This window comes from Drosophila albomicans, chromosome 2R (genome assembly GCF_009650485.2).
Source record: "Drosophila albomicans strain 15112-1751.03 chromosome 2R, ASM965048v2, whole genome shotgun sequence".
Lineage (NCBI taxonomy): Eukaryota > Metazoa > Arthropoda > Insecta > Diptera > Drosophilidae > Drosophila > Drosophila albomicans.
Window position 1 is genome coordinate 5,531,645 of NC_047631.2, and position 24,548 is coordinate 5,556,192.

Consider the following 24,548-nt stretch of genomic DNA (forward strand, 5'->3'; position numbering starts at 1 on the left):
AGTCAGGATCGCAAGCGTCAAGGCGGCAAGAAAGGAAGAATAGACGGAAGAGGAAGACGATGAATTAAAAGTTTATATGATGTAAACACTTTTTATATACCATTAATGAAAGTCAGAAATGCAAATACCGTATGTATGTATTGTACTGTATTTATGTTTAGTGTCAGCAGCAACTAAAATAAAAACGAAAAGGAATATAAATAAAAAGAAAATATATTTGAAAAGCTTAATACATTTTAAGGTTAGGTTTTCTGCGAAAGGACTGAAGTTAAGGCAACGTAGCGTTTAAAAACAAAATTGCGAGTGTTATGGACATGGACGTGGACGATAAAAAAAACAACAATAAAAATAATAAAAAAAATAAAAAAAAGGGAAGATAAGAAAAGCCCGCGAGGTTGGAGACGACATTGGTTTAAGGTTAGGCATACTTATGTATTTTCGAGCTAAACAAAAACAAAACAAAGAGAAAAACAAGTTGCAACAAATGAATCAGCTACAATATTTTTTATAATTATAACTAATCTTAGCCTTGTTTCGACTTTGTTTAATGCAAATACAATTTTGACTCGTTTATAATTACATTTACTGTTTGTGATCGAAATTCAATGAGCAAGAGAAATAAAACAAAAATAAAAAATAAAAGAAGGTAAACTGCTGTTGTATGGCAAAGAGCAGGAACAGTAAATTGTACTTACTTAATATAGCAACAAACAACACACACACATACACTTTGAATTATATTTACTTGAATTAAATAATAATAATGAGTATATATAACTTTGTACTTGAATAATATTTTATTTATATATATATATATATATATACCTTAAGTCAATAAAAATTCTAATAAATTATAATCACCTAAGATGAACGTTTAATTATTCAATTTGTTTGCATTTAGTTTGTTATTTTTTTCATATGCGAAATTGGGAAATCTTTATTGGTTTGTAGCAGAAACAAACATCAATGAATGTTTCAATAAGTTTTAGGAAAAGTTTCCGGCTTTTAACACCGTTTCTACATTTTGGTACATTTGTACGAAAATCAGTAAAGTAAGTCCTTAGTAATCTATTATTGAAGTTAAATTTTTCTGATATTTAAATACTTTTTAAATGTCTTGATAGCTTTGTAAACCATTATCAACCAATCGAAATTTGTACAATAAATATAAATAACTATGGAAAATATTATAAGTAAAACCTAAAGGAAGCTTTTTTGTGGCTCATAGCTTCTTGTCAGTAGAGAAAAACCTCTAAGAGGGCCAAATCTAGCTGCAAAATGGAAGCTGCGCTTATGTGTTTATGGAAAATGAAGGGTACATTTAAAAAAAATACTAGAACTAAGCACACAGTGGTAACAGCGCCAAAGTGCATATCTCGGCTGTTAATTAACAGCCGTTTTAGAAGTCAACAGTGCCATTTGAGCAACCCGCTCCAATGCCCGCCGCAATCCAACACTGATTTTATTATTTGTTGATTGTTAGCGGCGGGCGGACGTGCTTTCAATTTGACTCGCGGATTACACGTGTGTAATAAACGTGGTGATTGATTTAAGTCTAGGTTAAATATTTACGTAAATTGTATTAACAACAAACCAAACCATGCTTGCCAAGAACACTGATCAAATAAAGGAGCTTGCGCTCAAACTCTTTGAGATCAATGCCTTTAAATTCGGGGATTTTAAGATGAAAGTCGGGATCAATTCGCCTGTCTACTTCGATTTACGGGTGATTGTCAGCTATCCAGATGTCATGGTGAGTTTCTATACAAGCTGCCGTAAGAAGAAATGTTGATGACCCTTTATTGCTAGCAAACTGTATCCGATTTGCTGGTGGCGCACATCAAGGAGCTGCAGCTGAACGCCAAGCACGTCTGCGGGGTTCCCTACACCGCTTTGCCGCTGGCCACGATTGTTTCAGTGCAGCAGTCGACGCCAATGTTAGTCCGGCGCAAGGAGGCCAAGGCCTATGGCACCAAGAAGCTCATCGAGGGCATCTACCAGGCGGGCGACACCTGTCTGATTGTAGAGGACGTGGTCACCTCCGGTTCCAGCGTCCTGGACACGGTGCGCGATCTGCAGAGCGAGGGCATTGTGGTCACCGATGCCATTGTGGTCGTAGACCGAGAACAAGGCGGTGCAGGCAACATTGCCAAGCACGGCGTTCGCATGCATTCGCTGTTTACGCTCTCGTTCCTGTTGAACACTCTGCATGAGGCGGGGCGAGTGGAGAAGGCAACTGTGGATGCGGTGGCCAAGTATATTGCTGCGGTGCAGATAAACAGTGATGGCTCGTTTATAGGTGGTGGAGATAAGCGCAATCCCAGCGAAGGTAAGTGACACAAAACACACCACATTCTCTCTATCATTGGCCCTCAGATATGAAACGATAATGAAAACATGACACACATAGGCAGACATACATTCTATATGCGCGTGCTAATTTAAGTAAAGCCCCCTGAACTTGATTAGATCCAGACAGAGGCAAGCGAACTGCTCCCATTGCGAGTTCGTCTGCTCAATTTTGGTTATAAATCCACTAATTTGCCTTAATTTAGCATAGCTCAACATGATAATCATATCGCTTATTGTGGTCCTATAAAGTATATGGCCCGTAGATCAATCTGATTGGACTATTCGTCGACTATCTGTCTGCCCCTTCGTTTTATGGGAATGACTGATTAGTATTAGTATTGTTAATAAATTTAAATTGCTTTAAATGTCAACATAAAAATAGATTCAAAATGCTATGTCCTAATCGGAAACCATTGATATAGTTTGATGACTGCTTATCTTAGATTTGTTTGTTTAAGAAATGTAGTGTTTTACTTAATTTTCTGTCGGACATCATATACAAGTAAAATGTGAACTTTGAAATATATCATTGTCTAGATGGAAATTATTAAGTGCAATGCGTCGCAAATTTTAAAATGAATGAATGATTTGAAAGCAAACTTCATTGTAGATAAATTTTACTATCTTTCTTATCAGTAAATACATTGAATGTTCCATAACTGCCCATTTTCTCATTAAATGATTGATTAGTATTTGTAATAAATTTCAATTTTTTAATTTATTTGGGGAAGTTCTTTAAATTACCAACTTACTGCAGCTTACGAATAATTGAATTAATTTAATATTTAACTCGATCTTTACTTCATTGTCTCCAAATGCGAATTTAAAAATAGATGTCAATAAAGTTCCATTGTCTAAGACTAAGACTATTCATATAATTCAATAGTGGCAGATTTCCTAATTGAATGAATCATTAGAAGTACCTATAATAAATTTAGAATGGGTCTAAAATCCGAATTTTTCAATTGAACGACAAAAAAACATTTACACTTAGTCAATTTAAGCTAAATCTAATAATAAATCTTTCTGGACAGCAAACGAATTTTCACGCACTAAACTGAGCTACGAGAGTCGCGCCAACTTGGCGAAGAGTTCGATTGCAAAGCGACTTTTCAATCTGATGGCCACCAAGCAAACGAATCTCTGTCTGGCTGCCGATCTTACAAAGTCCGATGAGATTTTGGCCATAGCCGACAAATGCGGTCCATACATCTGCTTGCTGAAGACACATGTGGACATTGTGGAGGATTTCAGTGAGAGTTTCGTTAGTAACCTTCAAGCCTTGGCTACGCGTCACAATTTCCTGATCATGGAGGATCGCAAATTCGTCGACATAGGCAACACAGTCTCGCTGCAGTACAGCAAAGGAGTCTACAAGATATCGAACTGGGCCGATCTGGTGACTGCTCATACGCTGCCTGGACGCAGCATAGTGCAGGGTCTCAAGGCTGCACTGGATGGAGACGATGCTGTCAAGGAACGCGGTGTCTTTCTATTGGCTGAAATGTCTTCAAGTGGCAATCTGATCGATGACAAGTACAAAGAGAATAGCAACAAAATCGCCACGGAGGGCAGCAACGTTGACTTTGTGGCCGGCATTGTTTGCCAGTCGGCTAATTGCTTCTCCTTCCCCGGACTGCTGCAATTGACGCCGGGCATCAAGATCGACGAGAGCGTCGATAAGCTGGGCCAGCAATATCAATCGCCTGAGAATGCGGTCAAGGAGCGTGGAGCTGACATTGGCGTCGTCGGACGCGGCATCTTGCAGGCCACTAATGTGGAACAGGCGGCGATCAATTATCGTGATCGCCTGTGGGCGGCCTACACTGATCGTATTGCCAAATAGGCGTGTCATTTATTATGGATGATGTACAAGTTACCTCTGATTGTATTGCGCTTCCCGAATTATGAATAGTTGTAAGAATTTTGGGTTTGGTCTTTAGAAACACACAGTATCCATATAAAACACAATTAGTTAGGAAATTTCAAAACAGTTTTATGTAATAAGGTAAAAAGATTGCTACAAAAAATACAACAATTTACGAAATGTTTAATGCATTATAAATCGATAATGTAATGCCTGGATTTAATAAGAGGCCAAACACTGCAACACGTAGCTATAATCGCCAGATATATCATCCTGAAATTGAAACGGAAAAAATATGTTTTGTGATGCGAGCAAACTTGAAACTGATCAAACGTCGTTTGGCGTTGGCAAACTTTTTATTTGTTAATAATAGCAAGCACAAACAAAAATACTATGTATGTGAAATAATTTACAGGAAATGTATACAAAATAAAAGACGTTATAATAAATAATATTGCAAAAATAGCAAAAAGGTGTAAATATATGATGGAATAGAAGCTGCACTTCAAATGTAAGTATCTACTGGAAATTTAGCAAATCACAACATAAATAATTTCAGAGTGTATGTTTGTTTTTGTTATCCTCGAAAATGCAACTTAATTTGAAATTTTACAATTGCACATTTTTTTGTTCATTCAACATTATTTCTGGATAACTTCGGGTCTCATCTACCACGCAACGAGAGTCTCAAGTAAATATCCAATTTCAGAGTTGGCATCCTCCTGTAAATTGCGTATACGCATGGATGGGAATGGAAGAGAAGCGTAAAAAGAGCAGAAAGCATTAAACGCATTACTTTGTATACATCTTCGTAAATGGTGTTGTTGATTATAGTTACTCAGTGTTATAAAGTAACCAAAAGCCATATGTTAAAGTTATGTTAAGCGATAACAGAGCACTGTTAGTAACATGGCAAGCAAGCTTTTGCAAATGCAGCTTTAGCAACGGCAATCAAAATTCAAATCGATGGCGCTTAATTTGAGATGGTTTTTTTTTATTGTTGCGTTTTATTTGTTTTTGTTTTTAACAATATTATAAATGATACTCGAGCGATAAAATAACAAAACCATATGCTACACATTATTTATATATACAGCATACAGTTGAGGTTATGTTAAAATTGAGATTAAGTGTGTGAATTGAGAGTGCATAGTTGTATATATTATAGTATAATTAACATGTGATGCGACAGTAACTTTGACGGTATTAAATGCGCAGCGTTTTGCCTTTTAAAAGTGCTCAACTCTTGTATTTGTAGATCATATTGTGTATATAACTACATATGTATGTACGTACAAAATATTTTTGTATTTACTGATAACTAATTACTCGATATTCGAACGTTTGTACAATTTGTGTATATATTATTTAAAGAGTAGCTTAAGCCATGGAACAGACACGAGACAGTGAAAATGTATTGTTGGGATAATTGAGTTCATTTAGAATTCAACAATAGCCAATAGGGCACGCTTGTAATCGCCAGATGTATCGTCCTAAAAATATAGAATTTGGCATGTTTTAATGTTTTAGGCACACTAATTATGAATAATACATATAAGCAAACAGATCTGATTAGCCGATTGTGTCAAATTCGTTAATTCGTAAATTCGTTTGCGTTAAGGCGGATTTTGGACATATTGATTAAATGTATCAAATTCAAACTGTGTGAACTCTACCAAATTGTTTTCTTAGCAGAAGAAGCTTTCTCAAATGAAAATCGATACTTTTGCGCTGTTAAAAACGAGCTTTTTTTTAAAAAAAAATGTTAAATAACGTTGGATGATTATTGGGTTGGGATAGATTATGCTAAGAGTGCATCAATCAATCTACGTGTGCAACACATAATAATATATTAGAAAACGTTAAAAGGGAAAAAAATATTTAAAAATGTCCAACACCAGGAACGTTAGAAACATGCTAAGTTTCGTAGAAAAGTTCAAAAATACCTTGATCCATGACTCCAAGCTCTTGCCGTATTTGTTTTGGAATGCTTCCTTGATATCCCCCAAGTCAATCTCAGAGCGGCTGACGATGATGCGAATCAACGTCTTGTCCTTGGTGCCCAATCCGGCCATGGAATCGTGCAGACGCTCCGAGAAGTAATCGATCTTGGACTTGCAGCACTTGACTGTGAATAGTAGAATAGAGCGGACAACAATGAATATTTGTGTACATTTTTGTTTGAAATTCCAACAGAGTGATTAACTTACCGATAGCCAAGAAACCCTTCTCGACGGATCCGCTGAATTCACGCTTGATCGCCTTCTCAATGTCATTGCCAGTCAAGTTCTCGTACTCGAGGAAGATCTGGCGCAGTTGCTGGTACGAGCGAGTGATCAGAATCGAGTTGAAGACGGACTCATCAGTGCCCCACTGTCCCTCACCAGCATCGATCAGAGCCTGGGCATCAGCAACGGCAGCAGCCTCATCCACACCCTGGTTCTCATCGCGATTGCCCTGGACCAATGAGACGCACAGACGCTTGAAGTGACCGCTGGTGTCACCCTTCAGATCATGCTCGAGGGACTTGTTGAAGCCTTGCTCGTAGAACTGGGCGATGGTCTTGATGCCATAGTTGGACAGAGTGCAGAGAATCTCAATGATGGCCTCCTCGTCGGTGCCCAAGCCAGCGATAGCGTCGCGCAGCTCCTGGGCGTAGAATTGGGGCAGTGGTGTCATCAGAGCCACAATCACATCCTCGAACTTGCCACCCAGCTCGGACTTCAGGTTCGAAACCAGATCCTTGCCATAGGCAGTCTTGAAGGCCTCGGCGATTTCCAGACGCTGAACAATGCCGCGACGGGCCAAGATCTCAATGATGGCTTTCTCGTCAGTGCCGAAGCCCTTCATGGCTTTGCGCAGAATGGCGGCATCATCGATGGGGTCAAAGGGATCAGCGGGGTAAACGGTGGGCTTGCACTGCAATAGTAATAGTAACCGCAAATGAGTATGCATAAGTACTATATAAATAGCTCAATTCGTGGCAAAGTCATGAGTAAGTCATGAATAATCGTCATCACGTACAACTTTATAAGTAGTTTCCATTGACTCAGCTTCCTCAAAATGACGAGTGTGGTAATTTATTTATATATAATTTTTGTTTATAATAAATATTATAGTTACACACACATCTCTATGACTTTTTATCGCTTAAGTTTGGGTGATAAGCGAATATAAGTAATACTTCAAAATTGCACTTGAAGTACATCGATTAAAATTTGATGAAGTCTAATTTCGAATTATTAACCGATTACACTCAACTATCTAATTGTAATCTTTAGATTATTAATCATCTATCAGTGTTCACAGTTCTTACCTTGAATGGATAGTACTCGGCGGAGCTCATGTTTGTTGTGTTTATTGTTTTTCTAGTTTGCTAGTTGAGAAAAATCTGTAAAGAGGAAACAAAAAATATATAGTATAATTAATAAAGGCTTAAATTGATTACAGCCAGACATTATGAGACGAAGAGGCTTTTTAGCTTGAAATCTGACGGACTGTTGGAAGGTCAGACACACAGTCTATAAAAGTTGTGGCAACCTGCCGACCAAATGACATCATCAAGCATGGGGAAACATGGCATGTTTCCTCGCTGCGTCATTACGTATACGCCTCGTAGTATTTGTGGCGCCATGAACCACAAAATAGGTTGTTGGGAAAGCGAGACAAAAACATGGAAACAAAATGACTAGTTTACTATGAGTTTTTAAATTCACTTAGCAGCTGTTTTAGCTGAGTTCAACGCACAGCGTAAAAAGTGAAAGTTAACTATTTCGTCTTGGGCTTGGTCTGTTGATAAGCTTACAGCTGTGGGAGTTGCCCCTGGTGCGTATGCTTTATATATAGGTGGATCCAATAAACTATGATGTAATTACTACATGCTACAGAACTTTGGATGAGCTCATAAGTTTCAAGTTTATCCTATATTGAAACACAAAGGGGCACTTTGATTCCCTTATGGATTGCCGCCCAATGTCAAGTGGGTTGATTTTAAAGCATGATTTCTGTAGTTATTGTTGTTTGTGTGTTAATATTAACCATAATCAATATATTTTAATATCGTAATGATACATTTTGAATAAAAATTCTTTACGCCACAGCGTAGAAAGTCAACAAACCAAAAAAAAAGAGAAAAAATGACGTGGCTATGTTCCAAACCTATACAAATACGCCTCCTCAGAGAGCTGCATAAACACATACATAACTAAACAAAAACAAGGCAATAACAAAATTTCTGAAGCAGAGGTAGCACTACCAAAAGTTATCGCTGAAACCGGTTGAAATATGTGGCAAAGTAGAATAGATTCACATACACAGGCATGGAGAGTTTTGTTTTTGTAGGTTCTCTTAGGCTATAAATTAGCTTATTTTGTATAGTGCGCAGCACGCAACGGAACATTTTGGAAGTGGACAAACATCTAGAAAATCAAGTAAATTTACTGGAATGCTGTTCTAATTCCAGAAAACTGTGCATAGAATACAATTCTGTGTACGGAATGCAAATGAAGTATCTATAAATAGATGAAGAATCAGTTACACTTCTAATTGTGAGACACTGATTGTGAATCATTGAGAAAATAATCACTGTTGAGCTGATTTTCAAGACCGTATCATCAGTGATGTCAATCGCAGCATACTAATAATATTCATTGTCGTGCAAACTTTTTAGTGGAAAAAGAAACTGGAAGATCTAGAAAGTTTTAAGCTAGCCACAATGCTAAGCAGAGCTTATCTTTATGATGTACTATAAATAGAATTGTATTGAAAGTACGGATGTTTCCAAAGAATTTTTAAGAAATTCAGATGCGGTTTTATTGTCTTTCTAGTTATTCTTGTATCTTATTTAAGATAATGCGCGTGACATAAAATAAATTCGAAACGAAGTTGCATAAAAATACTTGTTTGTTTGAACTTTTCCAAGCACTTTAATATTTTAAACGAGACTGACTGTACCCTTGAAGTGCTGTGTATTGTGCATTTTTAAAAAATTGTGTGATTATTCTGAAACCTTGATGACACACCCTGGAAATGTGGGCTGGCAATTATATTTGTAACTACATTTTAATGCGGAATGCTGTTGTGTTGAATATGGAACAGTGTCTACTGTAATCACCACAGATTTGCTGGCAGTAATTCATTTGATTGAAAGAGCAGCAATCGAGATAGCAACTTAAGTGCATATTACTTATAGAGATACTTAGAGAAGATGGAGCGCAGAGTACAAATTGCCGCTGACTAACAAATAAAATCTTATTTGGCAGGTTTATATGTGTGAGTGTACTACAATATATGTAGGTATTTACAATATGTACATATAGACAATTTGTGAGCTTTGAAACTTTGACTGGAAAAGTCACACGCGGCTGCGAATCAGAAAAAGATAGAAAGAGCGCTGAGAGAGCGCACCATAAAGTTTTTATGCAGCTTCATTTGAACATTGATGATGTCATCTTTTGAATTTCTACAATTTTGACAACGTACATTCAAAAGAACTTTGAAGTGAATTGTGTTATTGAAATCAAGCAAACAATTGATACGCATATAATTTAATAATACTCTCCCACTGCCGCGCCCAAAAATTATAATAGGAAATTTCTTTTCTGTTTTTTTATACACTTTGTTTGCACTTCTGATTACTTTTCACATAATTTGGTTTTTTGTGGCCTCATCGGACACAAGTGTACGTGTGGCATTTGTATTTACTTGCAAATGTATGTATGTATGTAATTAAGAGGGTATGAGAAAGCACAACGAAAATAAACAAAATACAAACTAGAGAGGTATTCGAAAAATTTACCAAGTGATATTCTCACAATACGTACAAAAGTGTTCCGCTGAACAATGCTGGGACTCTGACCGATACGAATTAAATACTAAAAGCGGGTTGCGCTCGTCGTTTTGTTTTATATGCGCTGCAGAATGCCGGTGTAGTCGGTGCGCTCTCGGGAGCGAAAGCAAGAGAGTAATGGGTGTTGTTTCTGAGGAGGCGTTAGCAGGGCTTCAACATTCAGAAGCGGAACGGCAGAAATTGGTAAAGCTGATTCTCAATGCAAATGTATATTTTTTAAGAGTTTTATATTCATGTAAATCATTTTATTTTTTATTTATTTATAAAATATCATATTTTTTATTGTTCATGTAAATGTATCAAACTCTGCCACATACTCCATCCCTACCAACCAATGTAACTCTCAGAGAGCTATTGTCGCAGTTGGCGACGTAACACTGGAATTAGTTTCTTGTGGAAAGCTTGCTCACTCATACAAATATGTTGTATGTGTAAAGTTGAAAATTGCGAAGCTCGCTCTCTTATCTGTGTTTTGTTTGATCTCTACTTGAGAGTTTTTATGACGTACGTTGTACTCGTATTTACCTATGCAAGGCACATTTTTAAAGATATGAATCACCGATTTTAGAAGCTGGCTGATGAAGTTAACTATCATAGGTAATAGACATGTCGAGATAAAATTAATTTGATATTATATTAAGTATTTAAATAAGTAACAACAAAACAAAATGTACCATTTTTTCTTACAAACCGTTAAGGTTTTGCTTGAATTGAATAGTTACTCAACACTTGTTGATTTTGGGTGCTGCCAGACAGATTGTGCAACATATTTTACTGTTATGTACTTTTTGAAATCCAATATACTGAAGAATAAATTAAAGAAAATGTTTGTAAAAGTGGATGTTATATTTTTTAACAGCAGCAATATTTTAATGTTTAAACAGATTTGCTTTGCCTTCAATATTATATACGGCATTGACCACAAAAGTGATTGTGTGGTATATTTTTGTCATAAAATAGTACATTTTAAGATTCGATTGACGGTCACGCTGCCTGCCGTTCATTAACAACAATTCTTCCGAACATTGCACTTAAATTAATTGTGTTACTCATTTGCGGTGTATACATAGTGTTTTAGATTATTTAGATAATTTTTAAATAAGAAAATTTATCGCTTAAAATCCTATTAGAGAGTGTAAGTATGATCAAAATATGACCATTTCTGTTCGGCGAATGGGCCCCTCCCTTCGCTATCAATAAATTCCGACGAAAAGAAACCTGTCATTGTTTTTATCTTTGGCTCCAATGTTGAATGCAGATAAGAAAACCTCAGTATGTGGAAAGCAACTGCCGGTCACCAAATACAGGCCACTAATGCGGCCGAAGACGATGACTGGGAGACGGATCCTGATTTTGTCAACGATGTTAGCGAACAAGAGCAGCGCTGGGGCTCCAAAACCATTGATGGCAGCGGTCGTGACGGAGGCGGAGCCATTGAGTGAGTCACCTATTTGGGGTCATCATTCTTGATGAGTGTTACGTTTTTTCTTGGTTTATTGTTCGAATAACAGCATGGACAAGCTGCGGGAGGAGACTGAGAAATCCGATTTGGACAAGAAAAAGCAATTATTGAAGGATCAAAATGCTGGATATGGATACGGTGGCAAATTCGGTGTAGAGAAGGATCGTATGGACAAGTCAGCGGTGGGGCACGACTATCAGGGCAAGGTGGACAAGCATGCATCGCAAAGAGATTACAGTGAGGGTTTCGGTGGCAAATACGGTGTGCAAACGAATCGTGTGGACAAATCTGCTGTTGGCTGGGATCATATTGAAAAAGTGGAGAAACATGAGTCGCAGAAGGGTAAGAAATGAATGAGAATCCCTCAACGATTAGCTTTTAAGAAATCATTTATAGATTATTCCAAGGGTTTCGGTGGCAAATTTGGAGTGCAGGAAGATCGCAAGGACAAATCTGCTTTGGGCTGGGATCACATTGAGAAGGTTGAGAAACACGAGTCGCAAAAGGGTAAGGATAGAAATAGCACCGTCATAGAAAATACAAGACTAAATCGACTCTGGTTTACAGATTATTCCAAAGGGTTTGGCGGCAAGTTTGGCGTACAGGAAGATCGTAAGGATAAATCTGCTGTCGGCTGGGATCATATTGAGAAACCGCAAAAGCACGCCAGTCAGGTGGATCATAAAGTCAAGCCCGTCATTGAGGGTGCTAAGCCCTCCAACTTGCGTGCCAAATTTGAAAATTTGGCTAAGAACTCTGAGGAGGAATCCCGCAAGCGTGCGGAGGAACAAAAGCGCTTGCGTGAGGCCAAGGATAAACGGGATCGGGAGGAGGCAGCCAAGCAAACAGTTGTTGAAAATACGCCATTACCTTCCGCAGAGGAAGCACGTACGGCTCCCGTGAAAGGAAGTCGCACGGCAATACAAACAGGTCGTTCCGGAGGCATTGGCAATGCCATTAGTGCGTTCAATCAAATGCAGTCGCCAGTGACAGAGACTCCTCCGGCCCGTAAGGATCCCATTGTCATACCCAAGGAACCAGCGCTCAGCGAACCTGCTGTGGTTGAGCAGCCGAAGTCCGTCACGCCACCTCCAGTCGTCGTTAAAGAAGTCGTCGGTCCAACTCCAAAAGTTACTGCACCACCTGATGTTGTGCCACAAATTGAGATTGAGACTGTTGCCACTCCCCCTTCAAGCGAGCCACAATCGCCGGCTCATGTCCCTGCGGCTGAACCGGAACCGGAGCCGGTTCAACAGCCACAACCAGAAAAACAACCTGAGCCGGTGCCAGAACCTGAAGCTGAGCCGCTGTATCAAAACCAAGCAGAACTGAAGGCTGCATCTCCATTGCCAGCATCAGTCTCGCCAACTCCAACCGCAGCAGCAGCTGCCAATGGCAACGAGGAGGCCATCTACGCCAATTCGGACAACTTGGCCGATTATCTGGAGGATACTGGCACGCATGCAATTGCTCTCTACGATTATCAGGCAGCTGACGATGATGAGATATCGTTTGACCCTGATGATGTGGTCACTCATATTGAGAAAATCGATGATGGTTGGTGGCGAGGTCTGTGCAAAAACCGTTATGGTCTCTTCCCGGCAAATTATGTGCAAGTTATTAATCAAACTTCTTAATTTCTGATAATGTCATAAACGAACTTATGATGTGAACAATTTTATTCTGAGTCACATAATTCACCATTATATAAAAGTCATGCTCAACATTTATTTCTACTTACAACGAAGAAACGTTAACATTATTGTAATTTGTTACATTACATCGTCACACGCAATAATTATATTATTCCATTTTATTTACATCATTCATATTCGATTTAAAAAATTGAAATTTACATTCGATTCTTGTTTCTAAGATTTTATTTTGTTTAAAAATATATTTTACTATTTATAACCAATTATTACGTAAACATTTTAATACTTGATTGTGCAAAATGACTAATTGTAATTGCATTTGTTTTCTATTGTCCGAAAATATATTTGTTAAACTTAAAGTTATTGTGTCAAAAGTGAGAACACTTGTATAAAGTTTATAAATGTTTTCAAAAATGTTAAAGGCAATGAAAACAGTCTGTTCTTTTGATAAAGAAAATCTTAATAAAAATATATTCAAAACTATATTTAGAAGTATTCATTTGTATATTATTTATATTCTTAAAATGAAGAATACAAAAATATATCACCGTGTTTACCAGAAAGCAATCCTTGCTAGTTATTTTAATTATTCTGTGAATTCTTTTGGGATTTCCCGAATCATAATCTTATATTTCTCATACAAACGTATGAATGTACATATGTATATATGTATTTGTATATGTTTATGTAAATTACTTGTAATCTTAGAATGGTATGGTAGTATTTCCTTTTTGCGTGGATTATCAGTTGTAATGCAAATGAATCATTTACTTTGTTGGATCGTATTTCCAGTTGATAAAGAAACATATGACTGTACATTTTTTGCTTATATTTTTTTTTTTTTTGTAAATATTTATAGTAAGGCTTTAAACATATCTCGTGACTTTAAATATCAAAGACTTTTCATTAAAATTGAGGTGACCCCCGTCAGAGTCGTCTTCATATCAATCAATAAGTCTACGATCTCAAAATTGTCATTAAAAATATCTGTTAGCTCTTAAGCCAAAGTAGTTAACTGGATTTATGATAACAAGTGCGTGGAGCGAACAACGTTTGATTTACCGATTCGCGTTGTCTGTCAAAATGATTGTGTACCGTTCAGATAGATGAGCGAATGTACATTTTCATACATGCAATACAAATATGTGCTCGCCAATACATCGGCAAGATACACTATCATAGAAGAGAACCCCAGACAATCGTGTTGGGAGCGATTGCCATGAATACCAATTTTGCTGAGCAGATAACGGCAATGCCGGCATGATAACTATCAGTGGTACGTTAAGCAGTTTTGACAATACTCAACGTACATATGTACGTACAAAATATGTTTTTTTTTTATTGTCCTTCTAACCGGGCGTGCTGTGTTGAACATATTGGATCTTACAGCTTTATCAGAAAATCCCACATCAAAATGTCGCTGTTGCTCTCATCGCCACACTATCAGTGCGACGACTGGTGAGCGATATTACGCGCTCACTAGCAATATTTTTATTGTATATATATATAGCGGCGAACCCCATCAGTGCCAGTCACTCGACGTCCAACGTAACGACAACGTTCGAAGAAGACGCTTAACAGTAAAACAGCTGTTCGTTGCAAATAGCTTGGGCGAATTGAAAAATATCGATACATCGATAACGAATCTATACCACGTCGGATTTTTTCTTCAACGTTCAAACAGCTGTTTTGGGGTAAATAGCGCTGCTCGTGAGTGCGAATGAAAAAGAAAGCATCTGGGGTATATTCACAAAGAAGAAGCAACAATCACAATATTGCTCAGCAAAATTAAATACAAAGTAAAATAAAAACAAACATCTATCTAAACGTGACACGGGTGTTTGCTAAATTGAACGACGCGCGTGCGATTTGATTGAAGGCAATAACTCGCAAAACATTGACAATTGTGAATAGTGTGTGGCAGACGATGCTCAAGCACTGACGACGCTGGAAAGTCGTCCAAAAAAAGTTGAACCGAACGGTCAACGTCACCGAACGTCGTGTAATTGGTTCAACAAAGGAATTACGTATATAACGCGATGCATTTATAATATATGTATATACATAGTATGCCTAAAGGCTATTGCGTGTGCAGTTTAGTTTCGTTTTCTCCTCGTACTTGTGTGATAAATTTATTTTAACAAAATCTTCAATCGTCAACGATTTCGCCTCACTGTGCATTGGAAACAGTTTACATTTTTTAATTTTACGGTCGCCTGCAATCGTCGAGCTGTTAAAAGTACGTGAAATATGTTTGTTTAACTTAATTGCTAACTAATTATCGTTAATCATTTGTAATCTGCAATTGAACGAACTAGAAAGACATTATTTTAATGTGTTATTTTGTGTAGATTTTGTTTTTTTTCTTCATGCTTACATATGTAAGAGAGTGTGAGTGCGCAGACAGGTGCGCCAAAATCGAAAACACAAGCACACACGCACACCGGCTAAAAGAGTGCTATAGAACTACACAAAAGAAAGAGAGAAAATGAGAATAATTGAGAGAGTAGAGGCAGGAGCTTTTCCTCTGTTGTGGCGGGCGAATTGTTGCCAAGTAATCGTCACTTGAAATTGTTCAATAATACATTGTCGATAAGCAATGATCCAATATGCAATATCATTTTCAAACAATAGAAAACAATTCTCAAATGAATCAAGTTAATTAGCTGCATTATTTATGGAATATGCATGAAAAAGTCACATCTGAAATGCTTTAATTTAGCGCACTTCGATGGTATCATTTTCTATTATTGTTTAAAGTTCAAATACAGTTAGTTCTCATGTGCCCAGGAAATAACTATCAATTTAATTACCTGAGATTATAACTTTTTGCTTCTCGATTTTTAGGTTGTAAAGGGCGTTACTTAATTATTGTTTTTTTTTTTGTATCCATAAATAATTTGCTGTTGAAAAAAGCTTTTTTCCATTTTATTTTTACGCCGCAGAATATTCTGTGGACGCATTTTTATCTTATATTTCAAATTGGATGGACAAAGAATGCAATATAGTACGTTAAATGCGCAGTTTACCACATAGTACCGTTTGCTTATAAACATAAATTTATATTTACATATGTATGTTTTGCTTAGAGAAAAGTCTTTATAGTCTTTCAAATTGTCGCGATCAGCAGCTCAAATAATTTAGCTACATTTTAGTTTATTGTTAACTAGAGATTCGAGAGATTAGCAAACAAAACTTAAGCTATAAATATGCTCATAAAACTTAAATCTTTAAAGGTATATTTGTTAAAACAATTATCGCTATTTACGAGCCATCTGTATTTTTCTTAACGATTTCATAGCTGATATGTATATGGAACTAGACATATGGCAGATAAGTATGGCACAGTTAATGCGATAGGTGTTAACTGTTGTTCCCCCAACTGAATAAACAAGATTTCATATTTATGGTATGACGAACATTCCGTAGAACTTGAAGAAACCGTCGCAGATTGAACTCTTTAAGCTTGCCATAAAATAAAAATCGATTCTCAATTAAGAGCACATCAAAGTCTCTATATGGCAGCAGCATATTTTGATTCGGGGTCTTTAGTCAGTTAGAGATCTGAACATTACTGAACTAATGTGGAAAGCGGCGTTGCGTTGTGTTGCGTTGTCAAGGTGAACCAGACACCGGTATTTCCAAGCGATCCGCTGCCACTTTACCTCATACCTCATTCACGCTTACAATGCGAAGAGCTTCACGGTGCAAGTAAAATACACACATATAAGAAATCATCAATACAATCCGTACTTTAAAGCAGCATATTGAACAAATAAATGACTCGATTATTTTATATATAAAAAGTAAATAAATATTTGCTAACGTTGCAGGTTATTACCCTTAATTTTCTGCAAAAACGCAACTTGCTAAATACGTTTAAAATGTTTTAAAACGTGTGTCGCTCTTTATTTGCTTAGACATTTCCCAATTATATATGTACATACATAGTATTACGAGTACTTTTAATTTTTCATCTTTTTTTATTGCTTTGTTTATAAGCAAAATTTATTTATAATAAAATCACAATAATAACAACAGACCATTAAAATTCATCTGCAGATTGTATTTGAGCATTGAACAGTCGTCTAACAAGGCAAACCATATTGTTATCAATTTATTATGTGAATTACAGTGGAAGCTCTGAGAGCGGACAATTGCCGCTGACGGACACATTTGATTTATTCACGCTTTGCGTATGAAGTTAATTCGTTGACAACAGCATTTCATGATATATTCTATGAAACATACATTTTATATAATAACAGCCGATATGATGGTTATTTTTCTCCGCTAACTTACAGTTAAAGTTATCAAAAACAAAGTCTGACGAATCCGCCAGATATGCAGAAAAATCAGCTATGAATTCTAGGGAATTTTATTTTGCACTCCGGCTTCCATTCTAATTATATCTGCTAGCTCTTATTACATACATACATATATAATGAAGATAATAACAAAATTATGGGTTTTTTGCAAATAACATAATAATATATTTTCATAATTGAAATAACAGAGTACAATGTGAACTGACACAATAAATTTGAATTATGTGCAAATTATACATCTGTAAATGTTGTCACAACAGTCGTATAGCAAAAAAAAGTTAATCAACATTTCATTTGTGATAAACAATCGTCTGAATTGTGATAACTGCTTTGCCTTTGAGTCAAAAGTATCACGTGCTGAGCTCTCGCTGCGTTACAAACACAAATATAGAGACAATTCGTTGTATTCGGTTTCCGATTTCAATTTCAAAGTACAAATTGAATTGTTTTACAATTGATTGTCACGCACATCTTGCATAAAAGTATTACTATAAAGTGTTGCTAGTGTTAATTAACAATAATTTTTTGATTTTTCAGCATGTCGTTAAATGAGGGATATCACAATAAAATCGAGCCTGGAGCCGGCAGCGCTGGAGATGATCAGGCATCCGGTTCGGGAAACGGCAGCGCCAGAGGGAGCACAGCTGGCGATGGTCCTAGTCATAGCACGCAAATGCATCAACAGATGTTGAATGAAACAACATATCTGAAACCCTCGAAACAGGCGTATTTTAGTGATGAGAAGGTGCTCATACCTGATGATGATCGCACAAATGTGAGTTGATTTGAATAATTTAATTAAGTGCAGCATCAATTGATTAACAATTTCTCAATACAATACGCAGATCGGTTTCAGTTTTCGCAAGCTGTGGGCCTTCACGGGACCCGGTTTTCTCATGTCTATTGCGTATCTAGATCCGGGCAATATTGAATCCGATTTGCAATCGGGCGCAGCAGCCAAATACAAAATTCTGTGGGTTCTCTTATGGGCCACTGTCTTGGGTCTACTTATGCAACGCTTGGCTGCAAGGTGAGTTGTATTTTCGATATATTGTGAAGCTCTATATTTTATGTATCTGCCTTCTTAGATTGGGCGTCGTAACAGGTCTGCATCTTGCCGAGATGTGCTATCGCCAGTATAAACGCTTGCCGCGCTGGATACTCTGGATTATGATTGAGATTGCCATTATTGGCTCTGACATGCAGGAGGTTATTGGAACAGCCATTGCCATATATCTTTTATCCAATAAAGTGTAAGTTTAGATGCTAATTACAAATAATACCCATTGCTCATTTGTGCTTATCCCAAAGTGTGCCTTTGTGGGGTGGAGTTCTGATCACCATTGTCGATACATTTACGTTCCTATTTTTGGATAAGTATGGATTGCGTAAGCTGGAGTTCCTATTTGGTTTCTTAATCACTGTTATGGCCGTCACGTTCGGCTATGAGGTAAGCCTTATTATATTTGTACAGTTTAGAAAAATACCCCCAGAAAATTCCCCTAGTATCTGCCTTCCAAAAATAAATAGTATTATTTGGATAATTTTTTCAGTCTACGTTTACTGAAATAATAAAAAGGCGAAACAATTGTTTTGCCTGCACTTATAAAACAATTTTATTTTTGTCTGTTGTCATAAATTGTCAATTGTTATGAGCGTCTGTCGGGGGCGTTTTACATTCCCGTTCTCGGTAACTAATGATATGACTTTTTATTTGATAGTAATCGACTTAAAGGGGTGGTATAATTAGTGAATAGTGAAGTCACAAATATATAGTCATTGAATACGTTTCACATGCAGAGTATCTCATAATCAATCATACTTGAGTGCAGCTTGCCTTCACGTTGACATTTGTTTTCGAGATGATTCCGCGAATGCGGAAACTGTTTGTTCAACTGTCTTTTTGTAGCGCTTGTTTCTCGTAATTGGTGTGTTGGCGCACTGCAATGATTAGATAAAATGCAGTGCAACAAATCTTTCAGAATCTATTTGATCAAAAATGTTTACAATCACTAGAATTTTGTCCTGCAAAGATTGTTAATAGCATTGTAATCGTAATTCAATATAAAGGTGTGGGATTTACTTCGGGGCTTAAGGGTAGTCATTTGATTATATACCATATTGTACTTTAATGATGTGACTTTGAAAACCATTTTCATTACTAATTGTAATTATTATTTGTTTTGCATATTCGCAGTATATTGTCTCAGCACCCAATCAAGGAGATGTTATGAAGGGCATGTTTATACCATGGTGCTCCGATTGCAATTCGGATGTGTTGCTGCAGGCGGTGGGCGTGGTTGGTGCTGTTATTATGCCACACAATCTGTATTTGCACTCTGCCTTGGTGAAGGTAAGATAAACATACAAATATTGTATTGTTAGAGATAATTCCAATTAATATCTACATTTGCAGTCTCGCGATGTGGATCGTCGCCAGCCAAAGAAAGTGAGCGAAGCGAATTTCTATTTCTTCATTGAAGCCTCGATTGCCTTGTTTGTCTCCTTTATCATCAATCTGTTTGTTGTCGCTGTCTTTGCCCATGGCATGTATGGCAAAACCAATCAAGATGTGGTGAGTATCTGATCTGTTCGTCATTCTAAAACACTTGCTAATTTTACTTGACTTTAGCTGGATATCTGTGCTAACCAAACTATGTACGAGGACGCCAAATTGTCCTTTACTGACAATAATCACGGAAATGATATTATTAATGCGGATCTGTACAAAGGCGGTCTGTTCTTGGGCTGCACATTTGGAGCTGCTGCCATGTACATATGGGGCGTTGGTATCTTGGCCGCTGGCCAGAGCTCCACAATGACTGGCACTTATGCTGGACAGTTCTCAATGGAGGGTTTCCTCAATCTGCAATGGCCACGCTGGTGTCGCGTGCTGGTCACGCGGTGCATTGCCATCATTCCCACCTTTTGTCTAGCCATGTTCAGCAAAATGGAAGACCTAACCAATATGAATGACATATTGAATGCGGTCATGTCGTTGCAGCTGCCATTCGCTGCAATACCCACCATAGCATTCACCTCAAGTGCAGCCATCATGGGCGAGTTTGTCAATGGACTGTAAGTATGAGAATGATTTCTAATGCGTATTTAAACAATAATGCATACTGTTGCCATTTCAATTACAGCGGCAACAAAATCGTTTCCATATTGCTCACAATTGTGGTTATTGGCGTTAATTTATACTTTGTGGTCGCCCAAGTGGAAGCGCTGAACATTGAAGGCGGCCTGTTAGCACTCGTCTGTAAGTTTCGCATATCGCATTTCGCTGTTTGTTGCTGATTGCGCAGATTGATAAACGGCATTCTCTTTTATTTTTAAATTTCAGGCATATTTGCTGTATTATACATACTGTTTAATATATATCTTGTGATACACATGGCCGCCTGCATGGGCAACAAGCGTCTGATGAATAGTCGGGTAAGTGTTATGGTCGCGTCCATCGTTTTCCTACCGCAATATATGCGTCACGTACCGAGAAGTCGGGGGCACTTATCGATAGCCGTGACAGTAGCCAGTTTTTGGCATTAAGTAGTCTGTCATAAATTGAAATGGCGAACCGTTAAGACGAACAAGACTTTATCATTTTACGTGACTGTTTGCATTCAGAGTGGGTGGCTTTAAATATCATACTTTGTAGTAAAAATCAAGACAATATCACCTACAAGTGCCTAACGTATTATTCTACTTATTTACAGTGGGTCCAACGTTTCGTGTTGCCAAGCCAGAATAGCTTTTCTATAAAGAACGCCAACTCAACATATGCCAGGTATGTCGAAGCTTAGTTCGTATGTAACCATAACATTTACAACACACATTCACATCAATGCACACTAAACACTCCGATCTCTTTAACTGTCTACGTATATGGTAAACTAACTGAAGTATCTATTTAGTATCTATCTGTAACTATCAACTGCCTTTACTTCCCCAGCACTCTTGATGCTGTCTGCAACTATTATGCTGTCCTCTTTAATCTACTAATCTACTACTAATCTTCTACCTATTCTACTCTTCGTACCATCCGGTTATCTTCGTTTAATTCTCATTTACTAATACTTAATCCAAAACGTATTGCTATGCTCTTCTTTCAATTATTCACAGTGATGTTACCTTAGTTGTAGGCGATAACACTAACACTGCCAAAGGTCTCGATACTGTTTCGGAAAAGGTGGCTCAGTGATTCAATTTGAATTATTAGGCTTACCATTTACTTAGCTCTTACAGGAGACCCCACACTTTTGTGATATTAACACTAAATCACGCGCCTAACAACACTAACAATTCCATAAACAATGAAATAATTGTAGGATCCTTAGATACACATCATAAGAATTTATAATGCCTATTATAGCCGCGTAAATTTAGAGGTTTGAGTTCATATCATTTAATCTATTTATAAGTAAGTATGGTAAGTCATAATGCTATTTATATTATGGTCTTATATTACTTGTACATGGTAATTATCAAGCATGGTATAATAATTTAAGTCAGGGCGCTTAGTTCTATAAATAAACTCTGCATTTATTAGCATTTCATTTAAAAGTGTTTCCTTTTTGGACAATCTTTTGCCGCATGAAATAGTTTTTAAGTGGATACCTTAAGCAATTACTTTGCCGCAGCCGATAATGGAATTGACTTTGCGGACCATGGAGATGTCTCACATTTTATGGTATTAAGTAAGAATTATATGCTGGCATCGGGATTGCAACTATATTGGACTATCAGTATCATTTTGCGCTGGTATAAAGATTCGATCATCCATTATTATATTCATCCATTAGGAGCGGTTAATTAAGGAATAATAAATGTTTACGTAATTAACATCAACGGGTCAACTGTTGCTAATACTCTTCAAACTGTTTTTTATTTTTGTGTTGAAAATTCTCTTTTATTATATGTGTCTGCGACTACTACATTTGTTTTCCACCTAACTCTGTACTTTATGTATCTAACGTGTGTGCAAAAATACACTAACCCTTCCACGTGACATTGGCAACAACTTGAAAAATTTAAAAACATTTGCAAAACTATTAAAACCACAAATGTCTTGGATTGATTGATATTTCACAAATATACTTTTTGGCCTAATGAAAAACTGTACAAACAATTCACATTTCAAAATTGACACACAACAACACCTTCAATAATAAAATCAACAAACTGCAAATGTTTTATTTTGGCGATTGTACAAATTCAAAAAAGTTTACAATTGACATGAGCCTCATAGAAAATCGAGATCCAAAAAAATGCTCAGAGTTTGCAAAGATTTTTAAACAAAAAATCAGATGAAAATTGATATGAGCACTGAACCAAAATTTAAAAGCCAACAAAATAAATTAGCATTTTGACAGTTTTACTCATCACAGTAAAAAACAAACAAGAAATTAAGAAAATAAACCGATTTGAAAATTTCCAATTGTTTATTTAAACTTGACAATCCGTTGCTGCACGTGCCGCCAATTTGTTGCCTTTTTCTGGGGCAAAAACATTCTGTGGTACAACAACGAAATCCAACAAATCAACGACTCGCCTAACCAACCAACCACATGTGGATCACGCAGTGAGCTGACGCTGAATGATAATGGAATTTCGATAAATGCCTTTAATAATCCACAAAGGGTCGACGATTCTTAAGTCCTCTTCACGTTTATATAAATTAATAATGTATATAATAAAAATCTATTTTTTTTATTTCTTTTGATCTTCGTACTTGTATGTATTCTCTAGCTAATTGAATGTTAAATGTTAATTAAGTATTTACCGAAAGAATTTACGTACTCACTTTAAGCAATTTTGTATATACCTGTATATGCATTAATATAAGTATGTATAGGTTAAATAAATAAAACTCCCAATAGCATCATTTCCTTTCCCAATGTCAATAAAGATAATAAAATATAGATGCGTACCTATTAAGGATGTGGGATGCTGACTTGTCTTTTATTTCCATTCACTTGCCTGTTAATTGTAGATTCTAGATATAGATGTTTGTTTATTTGATTTCTTTTTGTAATAAACTAATGCTAATGGTAAATCTAGGATGTCCTAACAAAAAATGTAGTCATCAATGTTTGTGTGTTGGCAGAAATTAGATCTTGTTATTGTGGGCCCCTCTTAACATGCTAAGTAAATATACTGCTAGTCCCAATTCCTCACGAACACACACAATATGTACACTTACACTCGGTCATCCATCATTTATTCACCGCTTTCATCTCATCTCAAACTATATTTCATTTACAGAATTGCCACCAATGCCGACACAGATGCTGACATCATGGATGGTGAGGATGCGTAGCCATTACTGTTCTGCACTGATTCCGATGGCAGTGAAGAGATTTGTTTTACCAGCAACAACAATGAGCTGAATTGCCACAGCAGCAATGTTGATAGTGCCACAGGCCAAAGCAATGGTCATGTGGTCATCAGCTAGCATTGGCTTCAAGACTCCCCTAGCAAATCGTCTGCGAGAAATCAATCAAATGTTGTAACGGCTCCTGCTGGCCAGGTTCCAGTACATTGTTCATCATATCATCAACTTGGTCGTGGGTACGCCTTGGGTTCCTCATGGCAACATTTGAATTGTTGTTTTTATCTGACCGGAATTACAAGAGAAATCTTTGGAATTAGTGTAACAATTTTGTAGCAAAGTTATTTGAACATGATCCGCGAGTATACCAAAAAGGCAAAAAAAAAGGATTTCATAGAAAGAAAATACTACTTTATAATATAAACATACACATATGAGAGTTGTCCCAATAACTCTAATGTAATTAATAATTATAACATAATATAGCCTATTCTAATTATACGTTTAGTGTGTAATAGTGACTATGTTATAAGGCTGTGAACATTCAACATCTTTGAATCGTGTAAAATGTTTTTAAAAATTGTCTAAAGATCCTAATATGCTATCGAAAGTATTTCATGTGTACAATATTTTATTTATAATACATATAAAAAGTTTTAATCACAGTTTTATCAGTTAATCGATCATTTTCCAACACTTCTCGTT

The 24,548-nt window shown here is 36.8% G+C and overlaps 4 protein-coding genes across 10 annotated transcripts; 3 read left to right on the plus strand and 1 right to left on the minus strand.

The window, feature by feature from the left end:
• The first annotated feature begins 1,465 nt into the window (after positions 1-1,465).
• On the plus strand, positions 1,466-4,691 carry LOC117574001 (uridine 5'-monophosphate synthase). The gene is made up of 3 exons (XM_034257565.2): positions 1,466-1,753; positions 1,810-2,329; positions 3,387-4,691. Exons 1-3 carry the CDS (start codon positions 1,601-1,603, stop codon positions 4,196-4,198), a joined length of 1,485 nt encoding a protein of 494 aa, XP_034113456.1. The 5' UTR covers positions 1,466-1,600; the 3' UTR covers positions 4,199-4,691.
• On the minus strand, positions 4,328-10,177 carry LOC117574002 (annexin B9). Of its 4 annotated transcripts, none has more exons than XM_034257568.2 (5): positions 10,042-10,177; positions 7,536-7,610; positions 6,430-7,138; positions 6,166-6,347; positions 4,328-4,492 (listed from the first exon to the last, which is right to left on the minus strand). In XM_034257568.2, the coding sequence occupies exons 2-5, from the start codon at positions 7,563-7,565 to the stop codon at positions 4,439-4,441; spliced, it is 975 nt and encodes a 324-aa protein (XP_034113459.1). In that variant the 5' UTR covers positions 7,566-7,610; positions 10,042-10,177; the 3' UTR covers positions 4,328-4,438. The 4 variants fall into 4 exon arrangements, with proteins under 4 accessions (XP_034113459.1, XP_034113458.1, XP_034113457.1 ...); XM_034257567.2 differs by lacking the exon at positions 4,328-4,492 and adding an exon at positions 4,665-4,941; XM_034257566.2 differs by lacking the exon at positions 4,328-4,492 and adding an exon at positions 5,193-5,712.
• Positions 10,178-11,058: 881 nt separating this feature from the next.
• Positions 11,059-13,396, plus strand: LOC117575318 (hematopoietic lineage cell-specific protein). Its single transcript, XM_034259474.2, has 5 exons — positions 11,059-11,202; positions 11,326-11,505; positions 11,579-11,871; positions 11,926-12,036; positions 12,097-13,396. The coding sequence occupies exons 2-5, from the start codon at positions 11,342-11,344 to the stop codon at positions 13,164-13,166; spliced, it is 1,638 nt and encodes a 545-aa protein (XP_034115365.1). The 5' UTR covers positions 11,059-11,202; positions 11,326-11,341; the 3' UTR covers positions 13,167-13,396.
• Positions 13,397-14,711: 1,315 nt separating this feature from the next.
• Positions 14,712-24,217, plus strand: LOC117574330 (protein Malvolio). Of its 4 annotated transcripts, none has more exons than XM_034258141.2 (12): positions 14,712-15,423; positions 18,050-18,287; positions 18,358-18,542; positions 18,601-18,765; positions 18,824-18,962; positions 19,710-19,865; positions 19,929-20,087; positions 20,145-20,590; positions 20,659-20,774; positions 20,859-20,950; positions 21,229-21,299; positions 23,777-24,217. In XM_034258141.2, the coding sequence occupies exons 2-12, from the start codon at positions 18,051-18,053 to the stop codon at positions 23,829-23,831; spliced, it is 1,821 nt and encodes a 606-aa protein (XP_034114032.1). In that variant the 5' UTR covers positions 14,712-15,423; position 18,050; the 3' UTR covers positions 23,832-24,217. The 4 variants fall into 4 exon arrangements, with proteins under 4 accessions (XP_034114032.1, XP_034114030.2, XP_051863645.1 ...); XM_034258139.2 differs by lacking the exon at positions 23,777-24,217 and adding an exon at positions 23,095-23,449; XM_052007685.1 differs by lacking the exon at positions 23,777-24,217 and adding an exon at positions 22,115-22,136.
• Positions 24,218-24,548: the final 331 nt, after the last annotated feature.

Excerpts from the sequence above, each read along its gene's own strand:
- LOC117575318 (XM_034259474.2), top strand. The coding sequence starts at position 11,342 with ATGTGGAAAGCAACTGCCGGTCACCAAATACAGGCCACTAATGCGGCC. Across the intron at positions 11,872-11,925 it reads GAAACATGAGTCGCAGAAGG|ATTATTCCAAGGGTTTCGGT; the intron begins GTAAGAAATGAA and ends AATCATTTATAG. Across the intron at positions 12,037-12,096 it reads GAAACACGAGTCGCAAAAGG|ATTATTCCAAAGGGTTTGGC; the intron begins GTAAGGATAGAA and ends TCTGGTTTACAG.
- LOC117574330 (XM_034258140.2), top strand. The coding sequence starts at position 18,051 with ATGTCGTTAAATGAGGGATATCACAATAAAATCGAGCCTGGAGCCGGC. Across the intron at positions 18,543-18,600 it reads ATGCAACGCTTGGCTGCAAG|ATTGGGCGTCGTAACAGGTC; the intron begins GTGAGTTGTATT and ends CTGCCTTCTTAG. Across the intron at positions 20,951-21,228 it reads AGCGTCTGATGAATAGTCGG|TGGGTCCAACGTTTCGTGTT; the intron begins GTAAGTGTTATG and ends ACTTATTTACAG.
- LOC117574001 (XM_034257565.2), top strand. The coding sequence starts at position 1,601 with ATGCTTGCCAAGAACACTGATCAAATAAAGGAGCTTGCGCTCAAACTC. Across the intron at positions 1,754-1,809 it reads TCAGCTATCCAGATGTCATG|CAAACTGTATCCGATTTGCT; the intron begins GTGAGTTTCTAT and ends CTTTATTGCTAG. Across the intron at positions 2,330-3,386 it reads TAAGCGCAATCCCAGCGAAG|CAAACGAATTTTCACGCACT; the intron begins GTAAGTGACACA and ends CTTTCTGGACAG.
- LOC117574002 (XM_034257568.2), bottom strand. The coding sequence starts at position 7,565 with ATGAGCTCCGCCGAGTACTATCCATTCAAG. Across the intron at positions 7,139-7,535 it reads CCGAGTACTATCCATTCAAG|TGCAAGCCCACCGTTTACCC; the intron begins GTAAGAACTGTG and ends TTACTATTGCAG. Across the intron at positions 6,348-6,429 it reads GAAGGGTTTCTTGGCTATCG|TCAAGTGCTGCAAGTCCAAG; the intron begins GTAAGTTAATCA and ends TACTATTCACAG.